This window comes from Grampus griseus (assembly GCF_964374135.1).
Source record: "Grampus griseus genome assembly, chromosome: 1".
Taxonomy (NCBI): domain Eukaryota; kingdom Metazoa; phylum Chordata; class Mammalia; order Artiodactyla; family Delphinidae; genus Grampus; species Grampus griseus.
In genome coordinates, this window is record NC_139017.1 from 162,519,630 (window position 1) to 162,539,485 (window position 19,856).

General features: G+C 46.6%; 1 protein-coding gene across 1 annotated transcript; it reads right to left on the reverse strand.

Annotated features, from left to right (window-relative positions):
- Positions 1-9,545: 9,545 nt before the first annotated feature.
- Positions 9,546-19,524, reverse strand: PIGV (phosphatidylinositol glycan anchor biosynthesis class V). Its single transcript, XM_082675902.1, has 5 exons — positions 19,496-19,524; positions 18,409-18,497; positions 16,180-16,314; positions 11,868-12,989; positions 9,546-10,366 (listed from the first exon to the last, which is right to left on the reverse strand). Exons 3-5 carry the CDS (start codon positions 16,255-16,257, stop codon positions 10,085-10,087), a joined length of 1,482 nt encoding a protein of 493 aa, XP_082532028.1. The 5' UTR covers positions 16,258-16,314; positions 18,409-18,497; positions 19,496-19,524; the 3' UTR covers positions 9,546-10,084.
- Positions 19,525-19,856: the final 332 nt, after the last annotated feature.

Consider the following 19,856-nt stretch of genomic DNA (forward strand, 5'->3'; position numbering starts at 1 on the left):
TTCTGTTCTTTTGCAATCAAACCATTTGTTGGGCGTCCGCTGTATTCCGGGCGCCGTGCCGAGCGCCGAGATTCGAGAGGTGGATTTCGTGAACTACTTCTGGCAATCTGTATTTCCAGGGCCAGGCTTCACCCATCTCTGATGACCTACCTACTGGACAGGCATTTTGCGGGGCCAGCAGGGGTGGGGATGGGGATACAATCTGCTTTGAAAGCCAGGGGCCTATTAATTACTGTGTTGAAGTTCAAAGTGTCCAAGGGGTATGTGTGGCACATCCTGTCCTCCCTCACCCAGCTCTGTGACCTGCATCCAGACCCAGGTTTCCTATCACCTAATGCAAGGTTGATGCCACAGGGCCCCAGTGTTTTTTTGTTTGTTTGTTTGTTTTTTAATTTATTTTATTAATTTATTTTTGGCTGTGTTGGGTCTTCTTTGCTGCGCGTGGGCTTTTTCTGGTTGCAGCGAGCGGGGGCTGCTACTCTTTGTTGCGGTGCGCGGGCCTCTCATTGCGGTGGCTTCTCTTGTTGCGGAGCATGGGCTCTAGGTGCACCGGCTTCAGTAGTTGTGGCTCGCGGGCTCTAGGCGCGCTGGCTCAGTAGTTGTGGCACACGGGCTTAGTTGCTCCACAGCATGTGGGATCTTCCCAGACCAGGGATCGAACCTGTGTCCCCTGCATTGGCAGGTGGATTCTTAAAAACTGAGCCACCAGGGAAGCCCCAGCCCCAGGGTTTTTCAGGAATTCTGGGTGTATTATTTTTCTGTTGCTGTGTAACAAATTACCACAAATTTAGTGACTTAAAACAACACACGTTATATCTCACAGGTTCCAGGTCAGGAGCACTGGGACTGCTTAGCTGAGCCCTTTGCTTAGTCTCAGAAGGCTGCAATGAAGATGTCAGCAAGGCTGCATGCTCATCTGGGGACTCAACTGGGGAAGAAAATACCTGCAAACCCACTCAGGCTTTGTGGGCAGAACTTATTTCCTTGTGACTGTCTGACTGAGGGCCTGGCTGTCACCCAGAGGCCTCCCTGAGGTTTCAGAGGCCACCTGCAGTTCCTTGAGGTTACCACAGTTCCTTGCCACGTGGGCTTCTACAACATGGGCTCTTACTTCATCAAGCCCACAAGGAGAATCTCTAGCCCCAGTCTGCTAACACAGAGTTTTACATAACGTAACATATATGTAATGGGAGTGGCAGCCCAATACCTTCACCATATTTTATAGGTTAGAAGCAAATCACAGGTCCCACTTGAACTCAAGAGGATCACACAAAAGTGTGAATACCAGCAGGCAGGAATCACTGAGGCTCACCTTAGGGTCTGTCCACCACACTGGGGTTACTGGAAAACCTAAGGAAAAGTATAGGAAAAGAGAGAGCTGGAGACTAGGATAGGAGAGAGTAAGAAAAGAAGTCAGAATACACGATGCAGAGGGGTAGAAAGACAGCAACAATGACCTCAAGGTTCTGTAATTTTTACACATGACAAAGGCCACAGAACCATGCCCTTGGTGCCAAAGATCCTGGATTTGATGAGCCCCACCTTGGAATGAACCATATTGTGGACTTCCTCCCCTCTTGCTCTTTGGCTGTGGAACAAATCCACAAAACTGGACATACTGGTTCAAATACAGATTCCTGTCCCACCTCAACTGGATCTTCTTGCAACCCTAATTCTTGCTCCTTGTCACTTTACAGAAACCAAAACTATCCTGCTTGACTGTTAGCTACCCTCCTCTCGACCTCATAATTTCTATTTGTATCAATCCTTTCCTCTCATCTTAAAGATGTGGGCCTCATTCTGTCCATGGCCAACCCTCCACTCATGTCCTATCTCTCTTCCTGTTCTCTGAGACTACAAATGCATCTCAATTCTCCTCTATCAATTAAAATGCAAAACTAAACTAAAAAACCAACAACAGAAACTGCTTTCCGTGTTTGGCTACCTCCTCACTCTAGCTTCAGGTTTATCTTCTTCTCTCTCATTAGCCACTCTTATTAAAAAGTAGCTACCACTTCCCTGTCACTTAATCATTTCTTAACTTTTTACAACTCCCCTAAGAATTCTATCTTAAATGTCACTAGTGACCCATTTAGTGTGGCATACACTACCCATTCTCACCAAAACCCACAGTTCCCAGCCTCTCTTACAGAGAGGTACTGAATCCTGGCTAATGGAATATGAGTGGAAGTGACAGACTGTCCCATAAAACTCTCAAGTGCTGATCTCCGCTCTCCTTTCCATCGCTGGCAGAATGGAGGAGACTCTGAGAACCTAGAAGAGAGTCAAACCACATGTCTCCATTCCAAGTTTTAGGGTCCCACTTCTTCTCAATCACAGGAAAGGCTTAGTCAGACTGAATTCAACTAATGAAATTCTACAACATGCACCATATTTTTGTTTTATTTGTAGCAAATAAGGCTGGTGGCTACAAGAAATAAGAGAGTCTTTTATGGCTATCATGGAAGCTCTGTGACTCTCTGACCATGTCTTGAGCCGAGAGTTTAAAGACCTAAGCTTGGGACTTCCGTGGCAGCCCAGTGGTTAAGATTTCGCCTTCCAATGCAAGGGGTGTGGGTTTGATCCCTGGTCAGGGAGCTAAGATCCCACATGCCTCGCAGCCAAAAAAAACCCAAAACATAAAACAGAAGCAATATTGTAACAAATTCAATAAAGACTTTAAAAAAATTGTCCACATCAAAAAAATCTAAAGACCCAAGCTTGTCATTTTCTTTCTGCAAGGACTCTGATGCACTCAGAAGAATTCTTCCCATACAAAGTCCCTGTAAGCCATCATCACTGCCATAACAGTCAGGTGCAACAACCACTTGGGCCCCCAAGGCACTTGCCTTTTAGTTGGCACTTCATCACAAATAACCACAGGTGATAATTTAATTAATCATGTTGCCACGGCATGCCGTGGATTAGCGGCATCACGTTTCTCATTGACAAGCAGCTTTAGCACATTCAAACCCAATGACACAACCGGAACAGTTCCCTAATCCCATCTTTTGAGGTCTGTTTCCTGGGACCCCTCCTAGCACTAATTTCTGTGTCAGTCAGTGTCCCGCCAATGAGACAGAAACCACACCAGTCATTGGGGAAAATCTAACATAAAGAATGGTTAGAATGGTTAACTAGGTATAAAGTTGTTAACTAGATAACTAAAAGGATGAAAAGAAAACTGAGATACCATGGAGGCAGCAACAGCAGGAAGCATCTATAACTCCTAGGGCTAGGAGAACAAAGGAAAGAGTTTGGAATTACTAAAACTTAGAAACTTAGAAGACGGGCCCTGGACTTCCCTGGCGGTCCAGTGGTTAAGACTCTGCTTCCACTGCAGGGGGTGCAGGTTTGATTCCTGGTTGGGGACCTAAGATCCCGCATGCTGTGTGGCGCAGCCAAAAAAAAAGAAGAAGAAGAGGGGCCCTACAGAGCTGAAACTCAGACCTCTAAGTCTAGTGCTGGTGTCTGGTGTCTCTGAACTTAGAGGAGGGACCAACACTTCTGAGAAAGAGGTGCTATCCAGATGGTGCTGGTGTCTCTGACTGGGACACCATGAAGCTGGGTTTGTAACTTTTGGGAAAAACTGCCAAGTGGATTCAGCTGTTGCTATAGGAAGGCAATGCTGCTGCTGGGGTGAAGGAGCATTGCTAGGGTGACCTCACACGAACAGGAAGCAGAAGGAAGAAAGGAGTCCTTTCTTCCTCCTGTGACCTCACTATCGCCCTCTAGTGGCCCCCATTGGCAGAGCCCAAAGTAGAGTCAGCTAACAGCAGAAAAGTGATTTGCAGAGTCCCAGCTCCACTATCTCATAGTAGAAAGTAGAAGGGTGGATTTGGAGCTGAGACAATAACTTAATAACTAGCACAAGTGTCTTTATAAAGTATTAGAAGAAAGAGGTGAAATTAGGTGAAAATTAGCTGATTTTCAAGCAGAGGTGAAAGGGAAATGGAGAAAGTCCAAAAATGATGGGCCTTTCAGGGTCAGAAAAGATGACTGCTTCTTGACTACAAATTGTATAAGATCAAAAAATGTCTTGAACAACATGAGGTGAAAGATGTGATTACCTCTAAGGCAAATATCAGGTAAAGAGTGTGGCCTTTCCACTTACTTCATATGACTTCAATGTAGCCACTATTATGCTGAGAGTGAGGCGAGGGGGTGATGAGGATATAAATATATCAGCTTGAGAATTCTATCTAGGAAAGAACTTGAGTGTGGTTAGTGTCACATGGATCTGACTAGAAGCAAATAGAGCAGAAATCTGTTGTGTTAATTTTGTGTGTCAACTTGGCTAGGCCACAGTACACAGATATTTGGTCAAATAATCTAGATGTTTCTGTGAAGGTTTTTCTTCAGATAAGAGTACCATTTAAAACAGTAGACTTGAGTAAAAGCAGATTATCCTCCATAAATTGAGTGGGTCTCATCCAATCAGTTGAAGGTCTTAATAGAAAAAGGATGGACTTTCCCTGAGAAAGAGGTAATTCTGCCAGTAGACTGCCTTCAGACTCAAATTATAACATCAGCTCTTCCACTGGGTCTCCAGCTGCTGGCCTACCCAGCAGATTGTGGACTTGCCAGCCTCCACAATCATATGAGCCAATTCATTAAAATCTCTCTCTCTCTATGTATATAGACGCATACATACATATAGATACAGATACACACACACGTACATCTAATTGGTTATGTTTCTCTGGAGAATTCTGATTTATATACCAAAAATATATATATATTTTTAAAGCTTGTGTCTCATTACTTCTTTTATTTTTTAAATGTAATTTTTTTAAAAATAATTTTATTTATTTATTTATTTTTGGCTGCGTTGGGTCTCTGTTGCTGCACATGAGCTTTCTCTTGTTGCGGTGAGCGGGGGCTACTTTGTTGCAGTGTGTGGGCTTCTCATTATGGTGGCTTCTCTTGTTGCAGAGCTCGGACTCTAGGTGTGTGGGCTTCAGTAGATGTGGCACTCAGGCTCAGTAGTTGTGGCTCACGGGCTCTAGAGCACAGGCTCAGTAGTTGTGGCGCACGGGCTTAGTTGCTCCATGGCATGTGGGATCTTCCTGGTTCAGGGCTTGAATCCGTATCCCCTGCACTGACAGGTGGATTCTTAACCACTGCACCACCAGGGAAGTCCCTAATGTTTATTTTTTATTGGAGTAAAGTTCATTTACAATGTTGTCTCTCTTTTAAAAATATTTTTATTATTTATTTATTTGGTTGCACCGGGTCTTAGTTGCAGCCGGGGAGCTCCTTAGTTGTGGCTCAAGGGTTCCTTAGTTGCAGTTTGCCAGCTCCTTAGTTGCGGCATGTGGGCTCCTTAGTTGCAGCACGTGGGCTCCTTAGTTGTGGCATGCGAACTCTTAGTTGTGGCATGCCTGTGGGATCTAGTGCCCTGACCAGGGATCGAACCCGAGCCCTCTGCATTGGGAGTGCGGAGTCTGAACCACTGCGCCACCAGGGAAGTCCCTCCAAAAATATTTTTTTTTGTTTTTTGTTTTTTGTTTGCTTGTTTGTTTGTTTGTTGCGGTACGCGGGCCTCTCACTGTTGTGGCTTCTCCCATTGCGGAGCACAGGCTCCGGACGCGCAGGCTCAGCGGCCATGGCTCACAGGCCCAGCCGCTCCGCCGTATGTGGGATCTTCCCGGACCGGGGCACGAACCCGTGTCCCCTGCATCGGCAGGCGGACTCTCAACCACTGTGCCACCAGGGAAGCCCACCTCCAAAAATATTTTGAGGTAACTGTATTGCCAAAGAAATTATGAGCCTCACGTGGTGAGGCCAAAATAAATAAATAAATAAAGGGCAAAGGATCTGAATAGACATTTCTCCAAAGGTATACAAATGGCCAATAAGCACATAAAAAGATGCTCAACATCACTAATCATTAGGGAAATGCAAATCAAAACTACAGTGAGATACAACTTCACAACCACTAGGATGGCTAGTATTTTAAAAAAAGAGAAGAAGGAAAAAAAAAGGAAAATAAGTGTTGGTGAGGATGTACAGAAATTTGGATCCTTGTGCACTGCTACTGGGAATACAAAATGATGCAAATCCTGTGGAAAACAGTATAGCAGTTCCTAAAAAACAACAACAACATAGAATTAACATACGATCCAGCAATATATACTTCTGGGTATATACCCCAAAGAATTGAAAACAGGGACTTGAACAGGTATTTGTACACCAATGTTCATAGCAGCATTATTCGCAATAGCCAAAAGGTGGAGCTATCCAAGTATATCCCTCAAAGGATGAATGGATAAACAAAATGTGGTATATACATACAATGGAATATTATTCAGCCTTAAAAAGAAAGGCAATTAAAAAAAATTTTTTTATTGAAGTATAGTTGATTTACAATGTTGTGTACAGCAGATAATATTTGTTCCTGGTTTTTTAATGACGACGATAACAATGATGACGATGATGATGATAAAAAATAGCTACCATTCATTAAGTTCTTACTATGTGCTACGTGCTATGCTAGTGCTTTATCTAGTGCTTTATCTCATTTAATCTTCATAACTACTCTGTGTGGTAAGTGATGTCACCCACATTTTAGAGATGAGAAAACAGGTTTAGAGAAGTTGAGTCACTTGCCCAAGGTTTTACAGGCCCTCCTTCTCTCTCTACATTTTTTCTTTTTGACAATCTCATCCAATATCATGGCTGCTATAATTATCATGTCTGCGTGGATTGCTCCCTGACCCCTCTCCTTGCCTCCTGGTCCACATTTCCTGGCATATGAATGTGCTCATGGCATTGTAAACTCAACATGTCCAAAATGCAGCTATTCTTTTGTTAGTACTATTCTAAACATTTTTCATTTAACTCACATAACTCTGAGATAGATAACATTATTATTCATATCTATGAGGTAGATAGTGTTATCCATGTTTTACAGATGAGTGAACAGAGGCCTAGAGATTCAGTATCTGGCTCACCTTTACACAGCTAGTACACAGTGGAGCTGGGCTTGGGGCTGATTTCAATGCTTAGACCACAATGACAATACCTCAGTTCCACTCAAACTGAGCTCTCCCTGTCCTGTTCTGTTTCCTGCTTCCTATATTCATTCTCTGCCCTTAACTTCAAATCCTACTGTCCTTCAAAGTCCAACTCAAAGGCCATTCCCTACAAAGTCTTTTCAAGTATTCCAAGCTGGGAGGGATCTCCATCTTGTGTGAATTTACAGAGAACTTACTCTGTACCACACTTACCTTTTCCCAAGCATACAAGTAAAATTTTAATTCATCCTCACCATAAAAAGTTCAAGTAGAGAATACTGAGCAAGAAGTTTAAGTATCTCTTCATTCCCCAGAATTTATTAGTTTTTTCCTTGATTAACGTTCCTGTGTTTCTGCTAGAAACTCTATCAGGCAGCTATTTGAGGACAGGAAGCAGGGCGAGTATTCTTTAGTCCCCTAAAACAGGCAATACTAAACAATTGCTGAAAGAATCAATCAGTTGCAAATCCCATGAGCCTGCACACACTACATTTTTTGGAGGAGGGTGAGAGGGTCTGTTCAAGAAAAGTGATTTTTTTTTTTCAGGGGGACTGGTAAAGCCGTGTCAAACGCTCCCTCTCCTCCCACCTTCATTAAAGAACAAAAAAGCATCTACTTCTAGGTACATAAAGCGTCTGGTTTCTGTTTTAGCTGGGTCTCAGAAGGAAATGACTTTTCTCTGAAATTGTAGACGCCCAACCCAGCTGCAGCATTGTTAGACCTCAGGGTAAACAGGAAGCTTCCTGCCTTGGGCCCTTCATATCCCTCTCGAAGGCTATTAAAGACTGTTAATAGGATAGTAAAAGGACAGCTGCTGGCCATAAAATCAGCCCATTCCTTAGCTCCTTAGAGAACTAGATCCCTCCAAGGTCAGAGAGAAAACTGTGTCCATCTCCAGGTCACACCAGGTACGTCCACCTAGCTGGGGTCCTCACTTAACTCCTCTATGATCGGCTGTAACCAGAATGGTCTTTGCAAAATACCAGAGTGATTTAGTTCCTTGGTATTAGTTGAGAAATGAGAGGTTCGCATTTATAGGGTTTCCGGTCCTTGAAATCACTTGTTTCTGGGGGTGACGAGGTCTAGTGTGAACGTTAAGCTGAGACTGCCAAAGCAGTGAAATCACCCCCTACCCTGCGGAGTTTGAGTCACCTCTTCCAGTAGGGAAACAATCAGTTCTGATTATCCCCCCCAAAAGAGGCAAAGAGGTCAATCCACGAGAGCAAACAATCTAGTACTCCTACCTCTGCAATAAAGAGCTGAATCAGGCCCTCAACGCTTCCTGCACACAGGGTGGAAGTCCCCAGATTTGCAGCTGTGGGTGAGGAGGGAGGGAACAGTTTCTGCCAACTGGAGGGACACTAGGGCAGGGGTGATCATCTTTTGCCAAGAAGGGCACTCGGGTGTCTTGGCAGAAGGCAGAGGGCTGTCCCGAGCTGTGTGTACATTTTCAGAAGCATTTGACTCTGGACCAAATTCTCTCAGCTGTGCTAAAGCTGGGGCGATGGATGGGAAATGCTTATTGGCCAGGCTGACTAGGAGCTCCAATAGAGGGTGCTGGGGCTCAGCCAGGAGCTTCCCTTCAGCTGGCAAGTTTAACTTTCAGTCATGGTCAGAGGGAGCGTGTCAATCCATCTATTTCGAAGTTTCTGCTTGTTGGAATTTTTGGCTCAAATGGGGAAAGAGTGGTGATGATGCAGAGCCTCTTACCTGGCTCAAAGAATGAGAAAAAATAGCTCAGCAGGGGTCAAGATTTTACTACAATTATAGAGTCAAGCCCATTACCAAATGGTGGCCAGGAAGATACCATTTCATTCAACCCTGGACTTACCTACAATTTATCAATTCCTGCTGCTGTGTTGGCTCATCTGACCCTTACCTACCAATCAAGAAAGCACAGGCACTCAGGCAGGGCCGGAAAACCAGTCACTGCTCACACATTGAACATTTAGTTGCCCCTGGGCAGGCTTACTTACACAGGACAGGGGAGCCTTATTTGCCAAGTGTCACTGCTCTTCCTCCTTCAGAGGAAACGTCACTGAAATTACTCCTCAGAGTGCTGAAAAGAGGAGAACTGGATATTTTTTCCAGTGGGAGAATGTAATTTTCCCCTAGTTTCAGAAGAGGTAACTAAGGCTCTGAAAACTCTCCCAAGGTCACACAGCTGGTAAGTGGGGCTTTACTGAGAGGACCAGAATCCAGGCCTCCTGCCTCCTCATGCAATGTTCTTCTTACCATGACTTTTTTCCCCCAAGTAACTTGTATTAATTTTTTTTGCCTCAATTGACCTTTAATATCCAAATGAAGTGTGGATGCAGAGTATGTGGCAGGGTCTCAGCCCTTAATTTGTATTATATTTTTAACAAGGTAATTTATGGGAATTCACTGGTGGTCCAGCTCGGTGCTTTCACTGCTGTGGACCGGGTTTAATCCCTGGTCAGTGAACTAAGCTCCCGCAAGCTGTGCAGCCAATAAAATAAAATAAAATAATTTAAAAAATAAAAAGGTAATTAATTGCAGATATAATCAAGAGTTGTTTAATTTGCGTATCTTTGTAAGGTTTTTCATATAAATAAGTGAACAAATCATGAAAAAAATAATCAGAAACAATGTCCCATTTAGAAAAGATGGTCCCATTGTACTTAGGCTACACTGTCCAGGCCTCCGCCATCACTGTGTGGACTATGACCAGCTTGTCAGCTAGAGCCTTTGATGAAATTCACATTTAAATAATTTACATTTAAATTTACGTGTGGGTAGGTGGTAAGTTTAAGACTATCTCTGCTATGGTTGATTGACAAGACAGATCCAGGTATGCTTTAGACCTGGAATAAGATTTCTTCATTTACAGAGAAAATAGTTACTACCCTAAAGTCTGCCATAGCCAGGACCAGAAGGTGCTCTCTAGAGGCTCACACTTCTCCCATTCCTAACCAACCTTCAAGGAGAGAGAGGTTCTAACGGGCAGAGTAAGGGTTCCAGGGCAGCACAGGCAGCCCCAGCATGTATTTGTACTTTCAGACCCTGGTTAAGTCTGCTTCAAGCCTGTCCCCTAAGTCTCCAGGTCATGTCCAAGGTAGGAAGTTGCAATGCAGGAGTAGTCCCAGGAGCCAGTAGGTCAGGAAGTAGCCTAGAATGCACCGTGTGACCAGAGAACAAGTTTTCCAGTTGTACAAGAGTCCCATGATAGAGTTTCTGGGGACCTTTTGTCCTGGTGGGGAGGCCCCTGAAAGAGGCTTCCAAGGCACAGTCTCTAGGGATCTCAGCAGTGGTTCTTGATCTTGAAGCAAGTGAGCTGAAAACCAGTACACAATAGGAGTGGAGGAGCATAAAAACCTGGTGAGAACCTGGAAATCATAAGAGGGGGAAAACCCACACATTTACTGGAATGTCACTGCCTCAAATTGGATGAGCCTGGGACTTCCCTGCTGCTGGGTGAGCTATAGCTCTACGACTACAAATGTATTACACTGGAAAAGATATTCATTCAGCAGAGCTTAGGATCTGCCTTATAAAGCTGTGCATGACGCCAGCCAGGTGACTGCAATGTTACAAATAAACATGGCTACACACTAATTACCACAATAATGGGCCAACTGATACTAAAAATTCTATGGTGGGGGCGGCGGGTCGTCAGGGGACTTCCCTGGCAGTCTAGTGGTTAAGATTCCATGCTTCCAACGCAGGGGGCGTGGATTCGATCCCTGGTTGGGGAACTAAGATCCCACGTGCCACGCGGCATGGCCAAAAAAAAAAAAGTCTGTGGGGTCCACTTTTAGCCCAGGGCCAGGACTCTGATCCCCTGCCCCCTGAAACGGTTCCCTCATCCCACAGGGATGGCAAAGCAGAGAGAAAGGGGGCAAGGGATCCTGTGGTTCAACACTGTCCTTCTAGGGAAGCTCAGAGCCAGGTCTCCAAATGGCCCCCCCTCGTCTATCCTTGAAACTCTAAGCTTCGCTGGCACTCACTCTACTAGCTCATCCAGCTACAAACACAGAGTGCTCCTTTCTATTTCCCCTGTGCCTCTTAGTCACATAGCGCAGAGAACTTTACAAACAGCCAATGTGCGCCTCCAAGAGGCAGAAACTGCTGAGGAGTGGCCAGCATGGAGACAAAAAGACTTCCTCAGGGTTTATGGTGGACCTGGGGCCACAACCAGGAACGAAAAAAAATCGAATGTATGATCAAACCCTTCCCATCCCTCTCTATCCTCCCCACCAACTGAACATTGCACAAGAGAGCTCCTCTGAAAATGGAGCACCTGCCAGAGCTCAGAGTACCTCAGAAAGTCGACATTCAAGCAGACATTCTGGGTATAGTTGTAAGTTAGGGGAAGGTCCCAGAGATACCCTCTGTGCTATTCCTATAACTCAGTCAGATCAGGTCCTTTCACAACTCTCATTGTCTTCGAACATGCCCTTCCATTTGCCCAGAATGTTCTTCCTCTGCTTCTTAAATGGAATTCCTTCTTACCCTTCAGGACCCAGCCTAAATATGATGCCCTCCTCACCTCCTTCAGCCGGTTAGCTACTTTTTCCTCTGTGCTTCCACAATACTTTACCTCAAAAATATCTCCAATTCCATCCCACTATACTATAATTTAAGCCGTTAAATGTCTGTCTCTCCATTTTGACCACAAGACCTACCAGGGCAGCAAACTTAACTTATTTATGTTCTAACCTCAGTGATCTGACCCAGGGACTCACACTAAAAACACCCCCAAATAGTTGTTGAATGAATAAATTAGGTACAGGTCACTCAAATGGGCAAAGTTAAAGGTCTTCCCTGTCCCCGACTGAGGGCTTTGGCCCGTGTTCCCACCTTTTCCCAGCCAGGAGTCCACCTCACCTGAACATGCAGGCACAGACCACCAAACAGCAGCAGCGCTGCAGCGTGGACCAGGTACACGAACACCCGAGGACTGAGGAATCCAGGCTCAGGCTTCTCTGGGGTCTCTCTGTTCTTGCTCCTTTGCATCCCAAGTGTAAGGCAGAGCCAAGGATGGGTGGTCACATATGTCCAAGTTGCCCAGGCAACCAGTATAGCCACTGGCGCAGCCAGTAGAAAATTGGGCACCTGCTTGAGTTCATAGTATCTCAAAAAGCCAACATTCCAATAGATATCCTGGATGTAGCTGTATATTAGGGGAAGATCCCAGGAGCACCAAGGCGGCTCATTTCCCTCTACGATTCGGTAGCCCTTGTCCACAGCTAACTGCAGCAAGGGCTTAGGAATGGGGTAGGCTGGGCCTGGCAGACAGAACTGGGTATAGGCGTAATATTGAAAGAGGGCAAAGGGAAGGCTAAGTGTGAGCACTGACAGGAACACAGAGCCCATCAGCTTCAAGAGCTGTCTCAGAGGATTCCTCACCATGAGAGAAGAGAAAAAGCCTCGGCACTGAGAATGCACGAGGAAGCCAACGTTGACCAGCCCGTTGGAGCGCACACCAGTGGCAAGGGCAAAGAGGAGTCCACTAGTCCAGCTTCGGCCCCTTTCCAGCTGCCCCAGGGCGCTGAATGTCAGGAGGGCAAACAAAGCTTCTGAGTAGCCAGCCGCCAGGAAGACATTGGCGGGGCTGAGGCAGAAGAGCAGCGCTCCATAAAAAGCCTGGCGGGGACAGCGCAAAACCAGACAGCCCAGGTCATGAAGCGCAAGTGCGGCCAGCACGGAGAACAAGGAATTGAGCGATGCTACTGAGATTAGCAGGCAACTCCGTAGGCTCAGTAACCCCCACAGGGGTCTCAGCAATTCAGTCCCCACCAACAGGACCAGGGGGAAACCGGGGAAGAAGGCAAAGTTGTGCTCATACAGGTAGCCATGCTCAGCAATGAACAGGAAGTGTTCAGCATCCCAGTGAGACAGGCCGCCCAGGAGACTTTCCACAAGTTGGTCCACAGAGCCGGAGGGGGCGAGGCGAGGAGGTGAGAAGGCTTCCGCATGGTGGTCTGGGATGATGGCATTGAAGAGAGCCTGTGGGATGAAGGAGAACTAGGATTTTGGTTGAGCCAGTGGAAGCATTACCATTTAATAAAATGAGGAGGAACAGACATGTTGGGGAAGAATCACAAGTTCAGTTTGAGATGGACATTCCAGTGCAGAGGTCAACGAGACAGTGAGATATATGGGTCTGAGGGTCAGGAGAGCAATCAGGGCTAGAGATATAAATTTGGGAGTCATAAGTATATGGATGATATTAAAAGGTGTGAGACTGAATGAGATCACCCAGGGAAGAAGTGCAGATAGAGAAAAGAAGAGATCTGAGGACTGGGCCTCAGACATGTCAATATTTAGAGGCTCGGAAGACAGTGAGGATCTAGCAATAAAGGTAAAGAAGGAAGGTCAGTGAGGTAGGGAGGAAACCGGGAGAGCATGGTGTCATAGAACCAAGTAAAGCAAAGGAGTGATCGGCTCTTAAATGTTGCTGATAGGTCAAGTAAGATGGGGACTGAAAACTGACCACTGGCTTTAGCAATGGGAATGTCATTGGTGACTTTGACAAGAGCTACTTCAGTGGAGTGGAGGAGAGAGAAGACTGCTTGGACTGGGTTCAGCAGAGAAGGGAAGAATTGAGACAGTAGATACAGACAACTGTTTGGAGGAGTTTTCCTGTAAAGGGAAGCAGAGAAATGGGGTAGTAGGTGAATGACAATGTGGGGTCAAGAGAAATCTTGTTTTTTTTCCCAAAGGCGGGAGGTAAGTATTTGTTTGCCAATGGGAATATCCAGTGGAAAGGAAACCACTGAGTATGCAGGCGAGAAAGGGAAGAATTGCTGGAGCAGGCAAAAGGGGATGGAATCTGCTTTGGAGGTGGAACTGGCCTTAGAGAGGAGACAGACAGTTCATCCACCCTTCAGTAGTGAAGGCACAGAGGTGCAGATGTAGGTATGCTGATGGCTGTGGTGGAAGTATTCAGAAGGTTACTTCTTATTGCTTCTACTTTTCTGAATTTTCACTCAGGAAAACAAGCTGGGGAAAAGGTGCTAGAGACTTAAGAGGAAAACGTGTAAAATAAGTCATCTATGACCCTAGTTCTCAAAATAGGCTGTGCACTGGAATCGCCCAAGGGGTTTCAAAAATACTGATGCCTGGATTTCCCTCCTGCTACAACATTGATGACTTAACCAATATGGGGTACAGCCTGGGCGTTTAGATTGTTTTTAGCTCTCCCAGCTGATTCTGATGTGCAGAAAAATTTGAGAGAATGGGTGAGCGACTGGACCAGGGAAATACACTAAGATTGCCAGGCAGCACTAAGGACTCACTTGGGTTAATGATATTGAATACAAAGAGACTAGTTAACACAGTTGTGTGCTTTTCTCTGGGCAGATGCATGCGTGGAGTAGACACAGAATTGAATTTAACCATGGCTGGGCTTTTGTCTTGTGATTAAGACATAGAGAGAAGGGAGCGAGTGAGTTGTACGTGTATGCATGGTGGACCATGGAATCTAAGCTGGGTAAGAAGTGGAGCTGAAGCCATGAGGCAGGTGAGGGACAGTGAAACCGTGGTAGAATCAATGGATAAGTCCTGAGGGAGTGGAAGAATCGTTAGAACTGGGGTAGTGGAGGGAGTGAACTGGAAAGATAGGAGATAGTGGTTAGATGTATCAGCTTTACTAATATTGAAACCACCAAGAAATATACAGTAGTGCTGGAAAGAGTAGCAGTGAATCAGGAGCTAAAACCTTCAAGGAATGAGGAGGAATGAGTTGTCGCTAACAGAGATGACAGCAACAACAAAGGGTAACTGGGGTATAACCTGATGGCGTGAGCTTTAAAGCTGGAAGGCGGGGAGGGGAGGATAATGAAATAGCATTATTATTAAATGTCTTTTTGCCCCGTTAGATTTGGTCAGCTGCTTAAGGGAAAAGAGGTCGTGACTTTTTATACTCCCACCTAGCATAGTTCTTTGACCAGGGCAGGAACTTAATAAAATTTGGTGGTTGAGCGAACAGTATAGAGGAAACATACCTGTTTCCAAATCACCATCTGAATTAGAACCCGGCTGTCCTGGTACCCTATCCCAGATGCCGAGTCACAGTATTGCTCCCTTAGTTCTGTCAATCATTCAGCTGATGCTGGTTCAAAGCCATCATCAAGTCAGTTTTCCAGCCTAGCAACAGGAGTATAACCTCATTTTTAAGGCTCTTCCCTTTTTCGGTCAGTTTCTTTATCAGGCCACTTCAAACAGTGAAAACAAGTGGGACAGGAGTGACAGTCACAGGTAACAGCCCTAGTCTCCAAGTTGAAGACACTTCTAACTAAACCTGGGACCCAGCAGAGGCTGTTATGCCTCACATAGTGGGGGAGGAGAGAAAAAAGGAGTTTTCCACAAAGGAACCACCGATGAGCCTCAGAGAGAATGTGCTTGTGATGAAAGGCACATATAATATGCTAATAGAACATCCCTAGGGTGTTGACATACATTCAACAATAACAGATACTGAAGACCTACTAAGCACTGGGCACTGTGCTAGGCACCATACATAGTTCATATATACCTGAAATTTGATTAAAATATGTATCAAGGGCAGCCTTGGAGGGGACAGGGAATTGCAAAATGCATTCTGCAGGTTGTGTGTGGGTGAGACAGCAAGGGGACACAGCTGGGGGAAGACTAGGAGACACTGCTGACTAAACAACTATACACAGAGGGTCTCAGGACAGTGCCACCTCTCTCCCACTCAACTGACTGATGCAACGCTCAGTCTCCCGGTCAGGGGACCCAGGGCAACGCTTTGAGCTGTCACACCCTAAACCAGAACACACCTGTTCTGGTTACAGAACATCATGGTCTGCTGGAAAGACCACTAGCCCAAGAGTAAGGAAACCTGGGGTCTGATTCTGGTCCTTCTCTAACTTGCCTTGTGACTTTAAGGAAGCCATTTATCCTTTCTGGGCCTCAGCTACTTCATGTGTAAAATAAGAGATTAATAGATCAAAATAAATAAATAAATAAATATAAAATAAGAGATTAATAGGTCATATCTACGAGTCCTGCCCACTTTTCAGCTATGTGGTCTAGGTCTCTATAGTTCTAACCACATGGTCGGGGGTGGGGGGGGCGCATCTGGGAAAGGGAAAGAAGATGAGGCCTATTCTTAATGTCTACCCCAGTCATGTGGCAATGGCATGTTCAGGACAAAAGATCAGAGACTGACCTGCAGCACCAGAGTCAGGACACGGCAGCTGACTGCAAACCCCAGGACCTCTTTCCGGGATGTGTCCAGGGGCCACATCCTCTCACCACCAGGAATTCAGGGGGGCTGCTGCCAGGGATGAACTCCCTCAGGCTTCTAAACTCCAAAACCCAAAGAGGAAATGTCACACATAGGCAGAAAGTAAATTATTGAAAGCATTCTTCATGAAAACATCACCCCTGCTTCAGGACTACTATGGCAGACTTAACCACCTTACTTTCCAGATGAGGAAAAAGCGTCTTAAAGGCAGATGGGACCTCTTGGTGTCACTCTCAAGCACTGTATTCTTGTAGGGGAAGTTCCACACAGATAGGCATGGAGCTGGAAAGCTAAGCTCACAGAAAACCTTTAAAAGCCTGTTGAGTTCCTCTATCCAGGAACTAAAGACCTGGGTTCAAGTCCTGACTTTGTCATTCATAAGTTCTCATTTTGTTCTTCTAAGCCTCAGTTCTCTGTGTATAAAATGAGATCGGGGGACTTTCCTGGTGCCACAGTGGTTAAGAATCCGCCTGCCAATGCAGAGGACACGGGTTCGAACCCTGGTCCGGGAAGATCCCACATGCCGCTGAGCAACTAAGCCCACGCGCCCTAACTACTGAGCCTGCGCTCTACAGCCCGTGAGCCACAGCTACTGAGCCCGCGTGCCACAACTACTGAAGCCTGCGTGCCACAACTACTGAAGCCCATGCGCCTAGAGCCCGTGCTCTGCAACATGAGAAGCCACCGCAATGAGAAGCCCGCGCACCACAAAGAAGAGTAGCCCCTGCTCACAGCAACTAAAGCCCATGCATAGCAACAAAGACCAATGCAACCAAAGATAAATAAATAAATTTATAATAAATAAATTAATTAATTAAAAAAATGAGATCGGACTATCTTGCCTGTCTCATGAAATTGTCACGATGTGAAACGGACTGAAGTGTGAAGAACCAAATCTATATTGTGGTTGCCGTTATTTAGTGTGTGCCCTTTCTCTGTTGCCCAGAATAATAAACTAGGTCCCAAACCAGAGTCCCAAAAGTGGGGCATAGAACTGAACTGGAAGACCATAATGACTACACACTCTAGTTAAGCTCTCTGATGTGTGTTCAGCTGGTCTGTTAAATTAAGTGGAGAAGGAAAAGAAAACCACCACTCAGCAGGACTTCAGCCAGCTCACATTGCTAAAACAAACTTAGGGGGACGACAGAGTCGACTACTAGGGATGGGGAAAACTGTTATTTCCCATCTCTTTGTTGGAATGGCAGCAATGTATAAACAACTGCAAAGCCATTCTGAGGGAAGGAATGCACTTTAAGGCATTTTTTTTTTTTTTTAACAATTCCTTGTGCTAAAAGAAGTAGCAATGGCTCCTACGGAACCAGTCGGAAATCAGAAGGAAGGGCAAGAGCATCAGGGGCAGCTCATCAACTTGGGGTGAAGAACTAACGCTAAAAGAAAAAATACTAGAACTGAGAAATTAACAGGGAGGAAGGCCTGGAAGACTTTTCTTCCTTCTCCTATCTCCTATCAAACCTTTAGGTTATCACTTGTTTCTGGAATTCTCTGACTCTCACTAGACTATGTGATATGCTCTCATTACACTCTGCCTTGTCGTCTTTATTGCTGTTGCTTATTTAGGTTGTTTATGAGGGCAGGGGCTTTGTCTATCTTGCTCCCAACTATATCCCCAGGGCCTAGCACTACAAACAAGCATTTTAAGCCTGTGTTCTAATTGAGTGGAAGTAGTAAGCACTGGATATGGCTTCACCAGTTCATTGGCTCTGGATATAAAATCCCTGCTCCGAGTACTCCTCCCACCATATCTCATGTTGAGAGCAAAACGACAAAGTCACAGAAGCCACAGGAAAATACAATTTCTCCAGAAAACTGGCCATAAGCAACAGTTCTCTTTCCTCTCAGCACAAGGGGGCGCCTGTTGCTTACTCCATCACCAGGAGGCCTGGAGGAAGGGAGGGGCCACAAACGCCACACCGGTTTGCTCATCAAAATTCAGTTCAAAGGCAAGCTTCTGAAATCCCCCCAACACTGCCAACATCTGACTCGCCGAATCGAAAGGAATCGTAGAAACAAGCACAGCCAACCTTACACGGCCGCTGGTTCTCCATCCGAGGGTGAATTCACTTTTTCCCTTCCTTCATTTCCCACCCACATGCAGAAGAGTTGGGAAAAGAAAAGCACGGAACCCACCTCTGCCTCTTCACCAGGCTTCCATTCTTCCTTTCCTTTCTCCAGAGTCAAGCTCTAGACCCAGCGATCACAGACGACTTGTAGCTACACTTAGTTTACAGGTAAACCATGTGAAAACAAAAATAAAGCCAGTGAGCTCTCCCTCTCAGCTAATTGCGGGCTTTACTTCCCAACAACCCGTTTACGAAATCACAGGCCCTCTGAACTGGCAGGACACTTACAGAGCAACTAGTTTTACTCTATTTTCCCGTGAGATAAATATGCCCCAGAGAGGTGAGTAATAAGACTCTCCAGAGTTTTTACGTCAGAGATCTCATTAGACCCTGTGTAATTACCATCGCCATTTTATGGATGTGGAAACTGAGGCTCACTGGGGTCGAGTGGCACTCCCAAGGCTATATTTAAGGAGAATTTTTTTTTTGTCTGAAACATCCATCTTTCCACCAGCCGTCACTCCTGCCAAAGGGGATGCGCTCTTTCAGAGCCAGAATTACAACCAGGGTCTCCCAACTCCCAGCCCAGGACTTGTCCAGTGACAGCGCATGCTCTTGCTGGCTATGCTTAGGGCAGGGAGGGCCCTATCTGAGCAGATAGGAAAACCTGTTGAATCGGAGCCCAGGACTCACATCCTGGGCTGTAAGACTAACATCCTCAGGGGCGGGCGCGGGGTGGGTGGTGGTGTTCGGACCCAGGGTCCTTAGGACCAGAGGTCTTGATGGCCGCCGCGAGGCAGGGGCCGCCTTCTGCCAGCCTAGGCGGGTCCGAAGCCCGTTCTAGCCCCTTCCTTTCGGACACAGTCCCAAGAGGGGATTGGGCATCTCCTCTCCCCAAAGGGGCCACGGCTCAGAGGTTACTCCCGAGGGGGCCGGCGAGGCCCGTCGCGGCCTAGGGCCGGAAGGCAGGGGAGGGCGGGAGTCTGTAACGGAAGAGGCGGCCCTGGGAGGCCGCTATGGCGGAGGGGCGGGGCTCTTCGCTTCTCGGCGGCCTCCGCCTCATTTCCCTCGGCCTCCGTTTGACAACTTCCCTCCCCCCAGAACTCCTAGGCTCCCAAGCTGGCGCCGGATCCCCAGCGCCCGCCGGTCTCTACCTCCCAGGCGGGGCCCGAACCACAGTTCCTCCATCCGGGGCCCCGAGCGGCCGCGCCTGCGTACTGGCTCCGCTGATGGCGGCCCCGCCCCGCTCCTGCCGGGACTCGGAGCTGCCCCGCCCCCCGCCGCAGCGGCCATGTTGAGTCCGGGCGAGCGGGGTGTGGGTGGCGTGAGCCGGATCCTCCGCTCTCCTCCGCTCTCCTCCGCTCTCCTCCGCCTTGGCACTTTCCCGCTTTGGTGACACCAGGGGTTCCTCAGCCCCTTCCCCCCGCTTTCAGTTAGTCCGCCGGGGCTGCTGTCTCCGAGTCGGTGCTCTTGCCCCAGTTGCACCCCACAAACATCCACTGAGTTCCCGTGTGG

What these genes read in the sequence shown, in the direction of transcription:
- PIGV (XM_082675902.1), bottom strand. Translation starts at nt 16,257, where the DNA reads ATGTGGCCCCTGGACACATCCCGGAAAGAGGTCCTGGGGTTTGCAGTC. An exon ending in TCCTGACTCTGGTGCTGCAG is followed by an intron (nt 12,990 to 16,179) that starts GTCAGTCTCTGA and finishes TTCATCCCACAG; the next exon opens with GCTCTCTTCAATGCCATCAT. An exon ending in GTCTGTGCCTGCATGTTCAG is followed by an intron (nt 10,367 to 11,867) that starts GTGAGGTGGACT and finishes TATGATTTCCAG; the next exon opens with GTTCTCACCAGGTTTTTATG.